General features: G+C 48.4%; 1 protein-coding gene across 1 annotated transcript; it reads right to left on the bottom strand.

Annotated features, from left to right (window-relative positions):
• Window positions 1-34: 34 nt before the first annotated feature.
• On the bottom strand, window positions 35-8,179 carry notum1b (notum, palmitoleoyl-protein carboxylesterase b). Its single transcript, XM_015970075.3, has 11 exons — window positions 7,585-8,179; window positions 7,052-7,104; window positions 6,890-6,985; window positions 6,697-6,757; window positions 6,464-6,522; window positions 3,124-3,226; window positions 2,856-3,047; window positions 2,685-2,782; window positions 2,437-2,584; window positions 2,247-2,294; window positions 35-588 (listed from the first exon to the last, which is right to left on the bottom strand). The coding sequence occupies exons 1-11, from the start codon at window positions 7,944-7,946 to the stop codon at window positions 246-248; spliced, it is 1,563 nt and encodes a 520-aa protein (XP_015825561.1). The 5' UTR covers window positions 7,947-8,179; the 3' UTR covers window positions 35-245.
• Between the last annotated feature and the right edge of the window lie 6,632 nt (window positions 8,180-14,811).

Genomic DNA, 14,811 nt, shown 5'->3' with positions numbered 1-14,811 from the left:
AGCAGCACCATAGAGGGGCCACCATATTCCTACATGGTCCGTGAACACTGGGAAGACCCACAGCCAACTGGGATGTTTTCACTCCCAGTAAACCCACTGAAGGCTGCTGCAGGCTACAGTCACCAGGATGTCACCACTTTATAGCCGGCTGGACCCACTCCTCTGCGTTGGAACGTCTGTTCGTAATGTTTTGATGGTTTTAACAGCTCAAACATCCTGTTTGTTTCACCGAGTTTTCCCGCAGCTCAGCTTCCGTTACTGAGCATGCCCAGAAGTTTCTTGGGGTCCATCCCCTGCTGCTGAGCCATCTTCTTCACGTCGAAGCCCAGGTGCTTCAGGAACTGCATCACGCCCATCTCTTGTCCCGTCAGCTGGTCTCTGATGGTCGGGCAGGTCGGGTTGCAGTGAGGCCACGGGCAGCCGTCCATCAGATGTACAGGGCAACCTCTCATGGGAGGGGGCTTGTGCTTCAGGTGGCTGTGGTTTCCATGGCTACTGTTGATGTGCAGCTTGTTTTGGAGGCTGCGGTCCCAGCAGTGGAGCGCTCTGGGCAGAGAGGTGCCTTTCACCTGGATGTCCATCCAGTATCTGCGGCACACCAAATATGTACTTCAGTTTTCAGCAAGAACACTTAAACTCATTTAACCCTTTAACACCAGTCTGTTTGTGTTGGCTCAGATTTGATATAGTTCCTATAATGACTGAATTCATTGTAAAACTTTATTTGAAGCTTCTCAGGCAGCAGCCATTTTTCAGTTTTTGGGGAGTTTTGTCTGCATTTGATGCTACAAAGGTGATTGATAGGCTACACGTGCATGAAAAGCATGTTGGGAAAGACGACCAATTCATAAGTGGACATATTATTCCCTTCTGAGGAAAGACATGGCAGTCCCTCGCCTGGGCGCGGGTCTCCAGGACCCCCCTCTGGAGCCAGGCCTGGAGTTGGGGCACAGTGGTGAGCGCCTGTAGCCCCTCCCATGAGCCCACCACTCTTGGGAGGGGCCAAAGGGGTCAGGTGCTTTGTGTGGTAGCCGAAGGTCTGGTCCTGGGCTACAGAAGCTCTCGGTACGTGGAAGGTCACCTCCGGTGGAGAAAGCTGGAGATGGTGGGTTAGCAGTGCCAGCTAGATAAAGTCTGACACACCTCAATGCCCAGCTCTGGAACCACTTCCCTTAAGAGGGATTGGACTTTCTACCACTCTGGAGTTGCTCCCACAGAGGGACGGAGCTGTCAGCTGACCACTACCTGGTGGTGAGTTGGCTTCGATGGCGGGGAGGACGCTGGCAGGCCTAAACGTATTGTGAGGGTCTGCTGGCAGAGTCTCCTGTCTGAAGGAGCTTCAACAGAATTTTGAACACATCCTGAGGGAAGCGGGGACGTTGAGTCTGAGTGGGCCGTGTTCTGTGCTTCTAATGTCCAGGTAGCTAACCGGAGCTGCAGGTGCAGGGTTGTCTGTGCCAGTTGTGGTGGCAACCCCCTAAGCTGGTAGACACCTGCGGTTAGGGATGCTGTAGAGCAGAAGAACGAGTCCTATCAGGTCTTCTTGGCCTGTGGGACTCCAGAGGCAGCTGTTGGTGGGGGTTAAAGTCCCATTAGTTGTCACACACACTGTGTGCGAAATTTGTTCTCCGCATTTGACCCATCCCCTGGGGGAGCAGTGAGCTGCAGACACAGCCGCGTTTGGGAACCATTTGGTGGTTTAACCCCCCAATCCAACCCCTTAATGCTGAGTGTCAAGCAGGGAGGCATTAGGTCCCATTTTTTCAAAGTCTTTGGTATGACCCGACCAGGAATCGAACCCTGATATCCCAGTCTCAGGGCGGACACTCTACCACTAGACCACTGAGCTGGTTGGGGTTAGGGTTAGGTGGCCGAAGGCTAAAACACGGGAGTGGGAGGAGTTCGGTGAGACCATGGAGCAAGATTTCCATATGGCTTTAAGGAGATTCTGGTCCACCATCCAGCATCTCTGGAGGGGAAAGCAGTTGTTCTACCCACACCATTTACAGTGTGGACGGTGTGCTGCTGACCTCGACTCGGGACGTAGTGGATCAGTGGGCGGAACACTAGAAAGACCCCATCTAGGGACTTTGGCTTGGACTCTCCCATCGGTGGGACGGTGGTCTAAAAACCCCTCAGTGACAAGGACCCAGGGGTGGATGGGATCCCCCCGGAGTTCCTCAAGGCTCTGGATGTTGTAGGAGCTTTAGAACCCTACTTTTATTTATGAACCTTTATTTACTTACGTTCTTGTTATGAGTTCATGTGACAGACAAGCTGGAGCAAACATGGCCCTGTGGATCAGAGCAAAGCAGTGTGTTAGAAAACCATCATTCACTGTGTGTGTGTGTGTGTGTGTGTGTGTGTGTGTGTGTGTGTGTGTGTGTGTGTGTGTGTGTGTGTGTGTGTGTGTGTGTGTGTGTCTGTCTGTCTTACTGGACGTCTTCCAGCGTGCTTCTCAGCTCCTGACCCAGGTTCTGGATGTATCTCCACTGTCCCTCGTGGATGGGGTGTCCTGTCAGCAGGACGTTGTCCACGGTCAGCTGGGCCTCGTCAAACAGCCACTGCACCACAAACACCGGACCTGCAGGGTGGAGGACACCACCCACAGCTCAGACCTCTAATGAAACCATGCTTTATGGCGTCAGCCTCGTGGAGTATCTGGCGGTGGGGTTGTGTCTCACTTTTTAACGTTGAGTAGATTTTATATCCAAAGAAGCAGTTCCACTCCTCTCCCAGATGAGCCTGTCTGCAGCTCTCCGGCACCACGCTGCCCCAGTACCTACACAAACACCAGCTGTCAGGAGTCTGCCCTCCGTTACCACGACTGCGGTCTAACAGCGTGTTCGTCTAACCTGATGCCTCTCTTTATGGCCTCTGTGGGAGCACAGCTGATGGTGTTCAGGCAGTCGGTGGATTTGTACTGTTTGTTGTCCAGGAACCATCCGGAGTCCACCAGACCCCGGACCTGCACCCCTCTGTGTCCCTCAGACTCCAGCTGCTCTGCAACTTGGTCCACATTCAGCAGGACGCCGGTACCTCCCGCACTGTAGATGGACAGGAGGAGGTCAGAAGCAGAATCTGACTCCTGAAACGGGTTTAAGACGCTTCAGCCCAACCCACCTGCTGCCTGCCAAAAGCAGAACCTTGGCGTTTTGCAGCCCTTCAGTCAGCAGCTCATTCACCACCTCCCTGATGATCTGAGAGCCCATAAAGGCGTAATCACCTGCAGACAAATGTGAGGAATGTGTATGTGATGGTCATTTATTATTGTCTCCCATCTTTTAAACTAACGGATCACATCTGCTGTTCTTCTGTCTGAATGATGCGTTTTAAAACTCCTGAGATCCCTAGAGTCAGAACCAAACATGCCGTCCAGGTGCTGCTTTTCCCTTTGGCTGTAATGTCTTTTAGATTTTCTTCATTAGTTTATTTTTGGGCCAGAATCTGAATTTTTATGTCTCAGGAAACGTATGAATTGGAAATTGCCGGTATTTGGTGTCTTCTAGGCGCTTTACAGCACACTGATGATGAGCTACAAAATAAAAATCACCAGGCGTTTCACAAAGACAGAAACATTTTTAAATGTAAAGATTTTATTTTTAAAATGACTAAAAAATAATAAAAATTGTGATTGAAAAATGTAAGAAAATGGAGAAAAGGAAATCAGTGGAACCTGGGAAAGGCAGAGGGTGATGAAGGTCCCACCAAACCTGAACAGGTGAGTTTAAAGGAGACCACTGAGTCCACTGATCTCAGGCTCAGGGGGAGAGAGGTCCAGAGTCTGGGGACCACAGCAGCAGATGATCTGTCACCTTTGACCTTTAGCCTGGTGCTGCACAACCAGTAGGCTTTGGTCACAGGACCTCAGGGACCTGCTGGGGGTGTAGGGACTAAGAAGATCACCAATGTAAGATGGTGCTTGTCCATGTAAGGCCCTATAGACCAGAACCAGGATCTTGAAATGAACCCTGAAGTTGACTGGCAGCCAGTGAAGCTGGAGGAGAAGCGGGGTGATGTGGGTGTGTTTGGAGGACTTGGTCAGAAGCCGAGCACAGGCATTCTGAACCACCTGTAGACGGTTCAGGGAGGTTCTGCTCAGACACGTGGAAAGAGAGTTACAGTAGTCTAAGCGTGAGGAGATGAAGGTGTGGAGAACTGTCTCAAGTTCAGAGCGGGACAGAATGGGACTCAGCTTAGCAACGTTCCTGAGATGGAAGAAGGAAGAGCGAACGAGAACTGACATGAGAATCCAGGGTGAGAGCTGGGTTCAAAGGTCACACCAAGATTCCTGACGGAAGGAAGACCAAGAGAGTCTCTGACTTTGGGAACCAGCTTGTCTGGGGCACAGATGAGGATCTCAGTCTTGTCTTCATTCAGCTGTAGAAAGCTCCCAGCCATCCAGGTTTTGATAGAGTCTAAGCAGGAGTGTAACAGCTGCAGCTTAGACATCTCATGGGGCTTAAAGGAGATGTACAGTTGGATGTCATCTGCATAAAGATGGTAGGTGATTCCTTTGAAGGAGCTCAGGATGTGCTGAAGAGGGAGCAGATAGAGAAGGAAGAGCAGAGGCCCCAGCACAGAACCTTGTGGGACACCCTGGGTAAGGGAGGTGGTGGAGGACCTAAACTTGGAGACGGCCACAGAAAAGGAGCCCTCAGAGAGATAAGAGGAGAACCACTCCAGAGCAGATCCTGATAGGCCTACCCAGTCTCTCAGCCTCTCCAGTAGCAGGTGATGGTCAACAGTGTCAAAGGCTGCAGTCAGGTCCAGCAGGACCAGAACAGAACAGTCCCCTGCATCACTGAGTCAGAAGCCTTTTTTAGAAAACAGTGCTGCCAATTTGCCACAGCGCCGTGGCGGCATCAGAGAACTTTAGGTTGTAAGTGCACAGACAGTGACGGTAATGTTGCGCAGTCGCATCCTTTTTACAATAGATGAGGTGATTGCAGTTTAAAGAGGGTATGAGGGCAGTCTTTGTGCTTCTGCAGACTTCTGTTCATCTTAGACATAACTTACATTTTAATGCGATCGAAGCCACGCTCTAAGTTTTTAACTAGCAGCTCCTAAAGGCATCTGTCCTTCACAGTCCCTGTGCAGTCTCTGGTGATCTGAGCTCCAGCTCTAACGGAGAAAAGCTCTAGGAGCGCTGCATTGCTCCAGTTAGTCGTCTCAGCTGATTCTGATTACAAAAGTAGAACTGAAGGCACGTGTTTACTTTCCTTTTTAATATATCTCCCTTCTGGAGCTCGGCAGTAACTCCCCACGTGATCATGTCACCTTCTGTTGCGCCAAGGCTTGAATGCAGTCACAAGTCCAGCTTTGTGGTAATACTAGCAAGTGTGGTGGCACAAGGCCCTCACCACCATGCCTCCACGGCACATTCATAAGACTCACCATGGTGGCAGTATTACGCTGATTTGCTGGCGTGTGTCCTCTAAAGGGGTCAGAAGGTCATTAGAGACCCTAAGAAGAGCTGTTTCAGTAGAATGAGCTCTACGAAAACCTGACTGGAAGCTATCATAGATGTTATGTTGATCAAGAGCAGCTGTGAGTTGTTTAGCCACAACCTTTTCCAAGATCTTGGAGATGAACGGAAGTTTAGAGATGGGTCTGAAGCTGCTATGGAGAGAGGGGTCAAGACTCGTTTTTTTAAGAAGCTGGTGGAGTACAGCGTTCTTAAAGTAAGCAGGAACCTGACCAGAAACCAGAGAAGCATTAATTATAGAGAACACGCTGGGACCGATGGACTGAAAAGCACTTTTAAACAAAGATGAGGGTAAGATGTGGAGGGGGCATGCAGAGGCAAAGAAACAGGAGCAAAGCTATCAAGGATGATAGGTCTGGTTGGAGTCGGGAGAGGCAGCGATGAGGCTGAAGGAGAGATGCTAGATCTGACCTTATGCTGGTGAAAGTTAGTCATCCAGGTCACCGTAATCCAAAGGGTTCAGATGAAGGCAACTGGACTTCTTGGTTTGTTGAAGACGTTTCGTTTCTCATCCGAGGAGCTTTGCCAATTCTAACTGGGATATGGGAGAATGAAGCTCATAAGCTGACAAAGCTCCTCGGATGAGAAACGAAACGTCTTCCACAAACCAAGAAGTCCAGTCGCCTTCATCTGAACCCTTTGGATTAGATTAACCTTAATGACTTTGTCCACAAAGAAAGTTTTCACAGTCTGCCGCAGAGTGGAGCCTCGGCTGCCCTGGGGCGCACTGGCAGAGGCGCCACCGGTCCCTCCGACCACCACAAGGCGAGTTAAGTGTCTTGCCCATGAACACAACAGCAGTATTCTCTGTGGGAGCTGGAATCGACCCGCAACCTTCCGATTACTGAACAACCCTCTCCCACTGCTGGCTTTAACAATTCTCTGGATTCATTTAGCTCATGTGGATATTTTGACTAAGCATTTCTGTGTTTTCCATCTGAACTGTCAGTGATGGACGAGAAGAGAAGATCTTACTCTGGTTGGTTTTGGGGCTGGCTCCGCTCCACACGTCGCTGGAGCAGTACGGGACAAACCTGGGTTTTGGGTGAAGAACATATCGTGTGTAAACCAGACATGCTTTTCAGAATGTTTTTGTTTTCCATATTTGTGCTAAAGTGTGAACAATCACTTGCAAAAAAAAGTTTTAACTTTAGAAAATGTGAAAATGAGAAGAAAAGGCCAAATGAACAGCAGACAGAAGTCCTTACACCATGTTGGCGTTCCACCAGTACGGGTTTTCCTCCGGCTGTGGAGACAGAATTCCTGTTCCTGCGAGAACAGAGAGGAAAACGTGAATGAACTGTTGTGACTGGAATGTCAAAAGTCTTTTATTAATGTTTGTGTGTCAGTAAAAGAGCAGAGAGGTGGGAGGTGTGCACCAGCTCTGTGAAGGAGACAAACCTCTTCTGGTCTGTGGCCACTTGGTGGAGCTCATCAGGCTCCTCATGGTCTCGTGTCTGCTGTCACAGGTCTGTTTGTTGAAGCAGTACCATCCACCTGCAGCACACGCGCGCGTTAACCACCTTCAGGGCTGCGGTGAGAGCTGTGTCAGGCTGTTCTTACCTTCCAGGAACATCAGCCACCTTCTGCTGCCTTTCGACTCTTTGATGTAGAAGCTGCAGGAGGAACAGGAGCAGGCCTGAATTTGTGTTCGTTTATGCTTAGAAAACATCTGGATGATGAACTTAAAGCCTCTGAAATCAGGTTTTTCACATAAAGGTGAGGATGACAGTAATGTCCTGCAGCACAAATCCAGATTAAAGTGAGTGGCACTCATTCTCCAGCAGCATTTGCTCACCACAGGCCTTAAATAGCAGGATTGTTGTTGTTTCTCCTCCTTCTGAGGACATAAAACTTCATGCGCTGCTCTCATTAAAAGCCTCTCTGTCGGGAGCGCGCATGGCCCCGCTCCTGCGCTTTCTTTGATCTGTTCCTTTGATCCATTTTGGTCACATCCGGACTGATGCGGGTCAGGGAACCTAAACCACCGCAGATTGGATGTTTGGTGCAGCAGAGCGCAGCTGCTTTCTCCGCCCTCATAGCTCAGATTCTTCACATGCAAAAGATCAACGGGAGAGTTTCAGGAGCGCACTTACCCTGCAGGTGACCCGTCGTTGCAAGTCGCAGATACATTCTTCAGTAAGTGCAGCTTCATGTCCTGCTCCAGCTTTTGCGCAGAGCACGGATATAGCGACTGCGCTAAGTTCTTTATCTGCACCATGAAGTTGTCCATGTTGCTCTCCACGGCTGTGAAGTCCAACGGGAAGCTCTCCGGTCCCTCCGCGCGCTCCCTGTACGCAGGAGCCTGCTGCTCCTGCTGGGGCTGCACCCTCTGCGTCCGACCACCGCGCGCTCTCCTCGCGTCCGCCGGTGAGCTCATGTGGATGAAGAGCAGCAGCAAGCAGGAGCGCACCGCGCACAGTCCGGCTGGGCTCTTCGCCAATCCGCGGCTCTGCATTTCTAAACGTTACAAGACACCAAGCGCGTGCGAGTCTGAAAACTAAACATGTCCAAAAGAAAACGGAAAGTCCTTTAAAAGCACGGAAACCGACTCTTTACTTGTGGTGGGCTGAACGAGCCGACAATGTGAGTCTCCATAGCGACATGTGGTTTGGGATTCAGGCTAAATGCACGCGCAGGTCCGGCTCAGCGTGCGCGTTTCCACGCCAACAGGGAGAAAAGAGTGGAAACTCTTGGAGCGGAGCGGAGCGTCATTCCCTCCTGGCTCCTGGGATGAACGGAGGATTTATTTGAAGTCCCCCCGGGCCAGCCTCCTCCTCCCCCTCCCCCGCTCTCTCCAGCCGGCCAATCGTCGTCGTCCTCAGCGGATGCGCCTCGCGGGGCGTCGGTCTCACACCCAGCGCGCGTACGCCCCGGCACGCCCACTCACTCCTATTCGGTCCCTTTGATGTCCTACCATCATGTGACCGCACAGCCTTTGAAGTGTTGATTGAGCGCGCGCGAGCGTGCACGCGCATGTGTGAGGCTGAAGAAGGAAACCTGGATGTTGTTAAACCGTGGACTGTTGGATTTGTGTCCAATCAGCAGCGAGCCAGAGCCCCGGACCCTGAAGAGACGTTGGTCTTGGTTCTGGTTCTGGGAGTTCTTCTATCTGATCCACATCAGACACGATAGAACCTATTAAACTCCACAGTGTTCATCCAGATTCCAGGTCTCCAGATGAAAATGTTTTATAATCTCACTGGGACGTAGCCTGAATAAGAAGCTGCCATGTTGCAGGTGGTGTAGCAGCTTTTCCACAGCTCCGAAGGTCACCTTCAGGGTCAGCTGATCGCTCTGTGTTTGCCATTTAGGCACTGGACAGGGACCAAGCCTCCCTTTCTGTGACTGTGCCTAGAGCAGCTGTGTGAATGTGTGGGTGCATGTGTGAAAGACTTGTGTTGTAAAGCACCTTGGGGGGTTCTAGGACTCTAAGGCATTATTTACCGTTTAAAAACTCAAGACTCATGATTTTTCAACTGGCATTTAATATCCTCATTATAATTGTGTGCTGCATGGTGCAGTTGGTAGTGCTGCTGCCTCACAGCAAGAAGGTTGCAGGTTCAAATCCAGGCTTTGCCCTTATGGAATATATGTTCTTGTGCATGTGTGGATTTAAACATGCACTTTAGGTTCGCTGTCCGTAAGGATGAGCTTCTCTGTGTCCCTGTCCAAGATGTCGCTCCTGCCTCTGGCCCAGTTCGTGTGTGTGTGTGTGTGTGTGTGTGCGTGCTCTGTCTTCTCCATCCCCAGTGAGTCGTGGTGGACGGCTGCTTATACTGAGCCAGGATTCTCTGGAGGTTTCTTCCTGTTAAAAGGGAGTTTTCCTCTCCACTGTCGCTGCATGCTTGCTTAGTATGAGGATTGCTGTAAAACACGGTTGCCCAATCCTGGTCCTGGAGGGCCGGTATCCAGCAGGTTTTGTGGTTTCTCTCCACCAACACACTTGATTCAGTGGGTGAATCACCTGCAGCAGCCCACCAAGCTCTGCAGAAGCCTGCTAATCACCAGCTGACTGAAATCAGGTGTGCTGAAGCAGTTTAAACTAAAACCTGCTGGATACCGGCCCTCCATGACCAGGATTGGACACCCCTGCTGTAAAGGCTCTGACACAAGTCAGTGACTTGATGCAACCTGCTGGGTTCCTTATATAGGAACCTTTTTGCTGATTGGCTTAATGAACTGACCTGTGTTGGAATGTTCACTGACCCTAACCCTTGAGATGACGCTGGTCCTGATTTTTATAAATAAACCGGACTGAGTTAAACTGAGTGCTGCAGGCGGACCCAGCTACCCGTGAGTCCGGTTCTGACAGGAAACACTATTAGTGGTTGTGATGTTACTAAGATTAGATTTGTGAAAAACCCCATTAGCATGATCACATCTCTGTAAAAGGGGCATAACTCTGTATGAGTATAAAAAATGTGTAACTATCACCTTTAACGTGTGTGGGGGAAGGAGTTGGGGGTCCTGAGAAGGAACCACTTATCCATATCTCCTTTCATCAGATGTTTTTGATGAGCCGTCATCCGGCAGAAACAGGTCGGCCCCGACCTCAGCGTTAGTCTCTCAGTCAAACTCGTCTCGTGGATCTGAACATCCCTGAAACCTCACTGGTTTTAAGTGCTTGGTAAAGAAGGCTGAAATTTCCTGAGCTCGGATCCTGGGGCTGAGCAGGGCAACTAAACACGTCCACCATCCAGAACTTCTACTTTGTGTCTGACGGAGGAGAATCCCAGATGTTATTTTAAGGTTTGTCTAGTTTTTAAGCTCCATCCTGCTGAGTGAGGAAGCAGACTGGTTGCTTGTTTATTTGTTTACTCAGATGGTGTCTGTTTCCTTTACCAGAGGTCCTCTGAAGTCCCGTCCTCACGCCTCTCCATCTGTTTGTGCCCTGCTTTGTGTTGTCTGTCCAGTCTGACTCCAGCTTTGATCCAGTTCTGGTCCATGCTGAGAGAGAAAAACATCTGATTCTTCTGTGTTTGTTCAGGTCATCTGTCAAACTGCACATGGTACATACATGAAGGGACCATATGGGGAACAGATTGGCTGTGTTGTGGTCAGTTCACTGACAGGATCCATCTTCTTCTCCCCAGAAGGGCACTGCAAATACTTCAGGCCACTTTGTGTTCTGTCATTATGCTTCAGAACTTCCTGTAGAAAAATTCTCTTCATGTTCTTTTTAGATCAGTCTGTGGAGGATGGATGTGTTGCAGATGACCAGACTCAAAAAGCTACATTTCAGCATATGAGACATACAATGTTGTCTTTTGGGAAACATGTTTTAAAATAAGCCTCCTTAAATATATTTTATAGAGTTTTAGCGTGGAAAATGTACGACCCAAGGGCTGAATTAGCAGAAAAGAGAAAATTTAAACAAATATTTCCAACAAAAGGCCTTAGTCCTGTTGTTTTAGGTCGCAGAAAGAGAAGTTTTATTGCTTTGTTTCGTTAGTGGCGCGCAGGTCACGTGGAGGTGAACGTGAATAATAGTTGGTGTGTTTTTACAAGAATGGCAAAAATTCAGTTGCTAACACGGACCGTAGCTCTGGGTCTCATTCCTCTCACTTCCTCTCTTCAAACACTTAGTGCTTGAAAAATGCTACAAATGCTGTTGCCTGGCAGACCAAGAGGGCGGAGCCGATAACACATACACAAGCTAATCAGATATTAAAGAGCAAGTCACCCCCTACCAGATTTTTACTCAACTCCCACTTCCTGTTTGAAAAATGCAAAAAATGCTTTTGCCTAGCAGACCGAGAGGGCGAAGCCGCTAACAAATACACACACACACACAGGCTCACAACGACATTGTGACATCATATGGTACCAGCTAACGTTCTAGGGTACCTCTTAGCCAATAGCGATGGCAGATTTAAATTCAAATGCAGTGCAGAGATTTATACCTGACAACGGCACAACACTGACAGTTTTAGGCAGAAAATTAAAATTTTAAATGCACTATAGTTCAAAACTATTGACTACACGTGTCTGCAGCACAATTAGACACGTATTTATACTCAACAAAAATATGAACGCAATACATTTGTTTCTGATTTTTCATGAGATGGACTTAAAGATTTAAAATTCATTCCAGACACACAATATTACCATTTCTCTCAAACATTGTTCACAAATCAGTCTAAATGTGTGATAGTGAGCACTTCTGCTTTGCTGTGATAATCCATCCCACCTCACAGGTGTGCCACATCAAGATGCTGATCCGACATCATGAGTAGTGCACAGGTGTACCTAATACTGCCCACAATAAAAGGCCACCCTGGAATGTGCAGTTTTGTCTCACAGCAAAATGCCACAGATGCCACAAGCATTGAGGGGGCGTGCAGTTGGCATACTGACAGCAGGTATGTCAACCAGATCTGTTGCTCGTGCATTGAATGTTCATTTCTCCACCATAAGCCGTCTCCAAAGGCGTTTCAGAGAATATGGCAGTACATCTAACCGGCCTCACAACCGCAGACGACGTGTAACCACACCAGCCCAGGACCTTCACATCCAGCAGGTTCACCTCCAAGATTGTCTGAGACCAGCCACTTAGACAGCTGCTGAAACAATTGGTTTGCATAACCAAACAATTTCTGCACAAACACTCAGAAACAGTCTCAGGGAAGCTCAACTGCATGCTCGTCGTCCTCATCAGGGTCTTGACCTGACTCCAGCTCGTCGCCGTAATAGACTTGAGTAGGCAAATGCCCACATTCGATGGTGTCTGGCATGTTGGACAGGTGTTCTCTTCACGGATGAATCTTGGTTTACATTGTTCAGGGCAGATGGCAGACAGCGTGTGTGGCATTGTGTGGGTGAGCGCTTTGCTGATGTCAATGTTGTGGATCGAGTGGCCCATGGTGGTGGTGGGGTTATGGTATGGGCAGGCATCTGTTATGGACGAAGAACACAGGTGCATTTTATTGATGGCATTTTGAATGCACAGAGATACCGTGATGAGATCCTGAGGCCCATTGTTGTGCCGTACATCCATGAACATCACCTCATGTTTCAGCAAGACAATGCACGGCCCCATGTTGCAAGGATCTGTACACAATTCTTGGAAGCTGAAAATGTCCCAGTTCTTGCATGGCCAGCATACTCAGTGGACATGTCACCCATTGAGCATGTTTGGGATGTGCTTGACCGGCGTATACGACAGCGTGTACCAGTTCCCACTAATATCCAACAACTTGGTACAGCCATTGAAGAAGAGTGGACCAACATTCCACAGGCCACAATTGACAATCTGATAAACTCTATGCGAAGAAGATGTGTTGCACTGCATGAGGCAAATGGTGGTCACACCAGATACTAACCGGTTCTAAGTCCCCAGACCCCCAATATAGCAAAAAAACTGCACACTCCAGGGTGGCCTTTTATTGTGGGCAGCATAAGGTACATCTGTGCTCTACTCATGATGTCAGATCAGCATCTTGATGTGGCACACCTGTGAGGTGGGATGGATTATCTCAGCAAAGCAGAAGTGCTCACTATCACACATTTAGACTGTCACAGCTGCCAGCCTTGAGTGAGGAGCAGGAGCCAGGATCACCCAGGTCTAGTGATCAGCCGGACACTGCCCCTCCTCCTCCTCTCTTCCAGGCTGCTGAGGAGCACAGCTGAGCTGAATCCTTCTGATGACCCACACCTGGATAAAAAGGCTGTGCCTTCAGCAGTCTGGGAGATAGCAGTGCAGGGGTTCTGCTGTCCTCCAGGTCTTGTTTGGTTTAACCCCGTCGTTGTGATGAGTTTTAACTTATAGTTTTAACTCTGAGTGATCCACATGGATCTTTTGTGCATGTCACCTAGTGTTGCCTGTGTTTTAAGGTTAACTTTGTTTGTTGCAATTTTATTGACTTTGTTTTTAAAACACCTTCTGTTCCGGTAAAACTTTTAACATAAGTTTTAACCAGGTGTTTTATGTCAATGAATTGTTTTAGGACTTTTATCAACTTTGTGGATTTAGAAACACCTTCTGTTTTGGTGAAACTTTTAATAAGTTTTAACCAGGTGTTTTTAATGTTGGTAACTGCTCTTTCGACGTTAACCTTTTTGAGTATGTTTGTTTAGCATTATCTTAATAATGCTTGCCATCTGTTTGCTTGTGTTTTAATACCTTTATGCACAAATGAACCCATTTTAAACTCCTCCACCGGTTCTTATGTTCTCCCCATCCTTCACACTTTTAACATCTCATGTCGGGGACGTAACATAAATGGGGGCTCGTCCGGGATATTTAATAAAAACAGACCGTGAAGGAATGTACAAATCCCCTGGTGGTGGTCATTTTAATGGTGTTTTATTTGTTTTAAAGGTTTTAAGCAGATGAAGTCGTGGATCACTGGCCGGTGCATCTGGAGGCCATTGGATCCAGAGATGACCCCCCACAGGCAGGCTCAGGTGTTGCACCTAGCGGGTTAGCGTTGGTGGTTTACTCCACCATCTCGGGAGCACCCCAGGAAGGGCAGTGGCTAACCCCCTCCCTTTGCTGGTCAGAATGTGCAACAGCACATGTGCTTAATCTGCCCGCCTGCGATGTGCATGAAGACTAGGGATTTTAGATAGCCTGTTTTATTGTTTTATCGGGGGTCTCTCTTGTTTTTATGTGATCCTAGCTGTTAAGGAAAAAGTTTTAAAAGTTACTATTGTGTCCTTTACTAACTTTTATCCTTTTTCTTTTGTTTATGTGTGGGGGTGTCACGGCTGCCAGCCTGAAGAGGGGAAAAAGCAGCCAGGATCACCCAGCTCTGGTGATTGACTGGACACCGCCCCTCCTCCTCCTCTCTTCCAGGCTGCTGAGGAGCACAGCTGAGCTGAATCCTCCTGATGAGCCACACCTAGGATAAAAAGGCTGTGCCTTCAGCAGTCTGGGAGGCAGCAGTGCAGGGGTTCTGCTGTCCTCCAGGTTTCGTCTGGTTTAACCCCTTTTTGTTCGTTCCTTTGTTTGTTTGGATGAGTTTTACTTAAAAGTTTAAACTCTTGGATGATCCATAAGGATCTTTTGTGTGCAGGTTGTTTTTAAGGTTAACTTTGTCTGTGGCTATTTTACTGACCTCGGTTTTAAACACCTTCCGTTGTGGTAAAGCTTTAAGTTTTTACCAGGTGTTTTTAGTCGGTACAATGTTTGTAGCCTTTTATCAACTTCAGGATTTTGAAACACCTTCGTTGCGGTAAAATTTTTAATTTAAGTTTTAACCAGGTGTTTTATAGTTGATTTGTTGAGATGTTAACATTTTAGAGATCTGTTTGCTGTGTTTTGATACCTTTCTGTACAAATAAACCCATTTTAAACTCCTCCACCAGTTCTTATGTTC

This window comes from Nothobranchius furzeri, chromosome 6 (genome assembly GCF_043380555.1).
Source record: "Nothobranchius furzeri strain GRZ-AD chromosome 6, NfurGRZ-RIMD1, whole genome shotgun sequence".
Classification (NCBI taxonomy): Eukaryota; Metazoa; Chordata; class Actinopteri; order Cyprinodontiformes; family Nothobranchiidae; genus Nothobranchius; species Nothobranchius furzeri.
The sequence above is the reverse complement of the archived record's forward strand: the minus strand, read 5'-3'. Positions and strand labels throughout refer to the sequence as shown.

Coding starts and splice junctions, on each gene's coding strand:
- notum1b (XM_015970075.3), bottom strand. CDS start 7,946: ATGCAGAGCCGCGGATTGGCGAAGAGCCCAGCCGGACTGTGCGCGGTG. Junction 3,048..3,123: donor CTGCTTTTGGCAGGCAGCAG/GTGGGTTGGGCT, acceptor GTCCATCTACAG/TGCGGGAGGTACCGGCGTCC. Junction 2,585..2,684: donor AATCTACTCAACGTTAAAAA/GTGAGACACAAC, acceptor TCCACCCTGCAG/GTCCGGTGTTTGTGGTGCAG.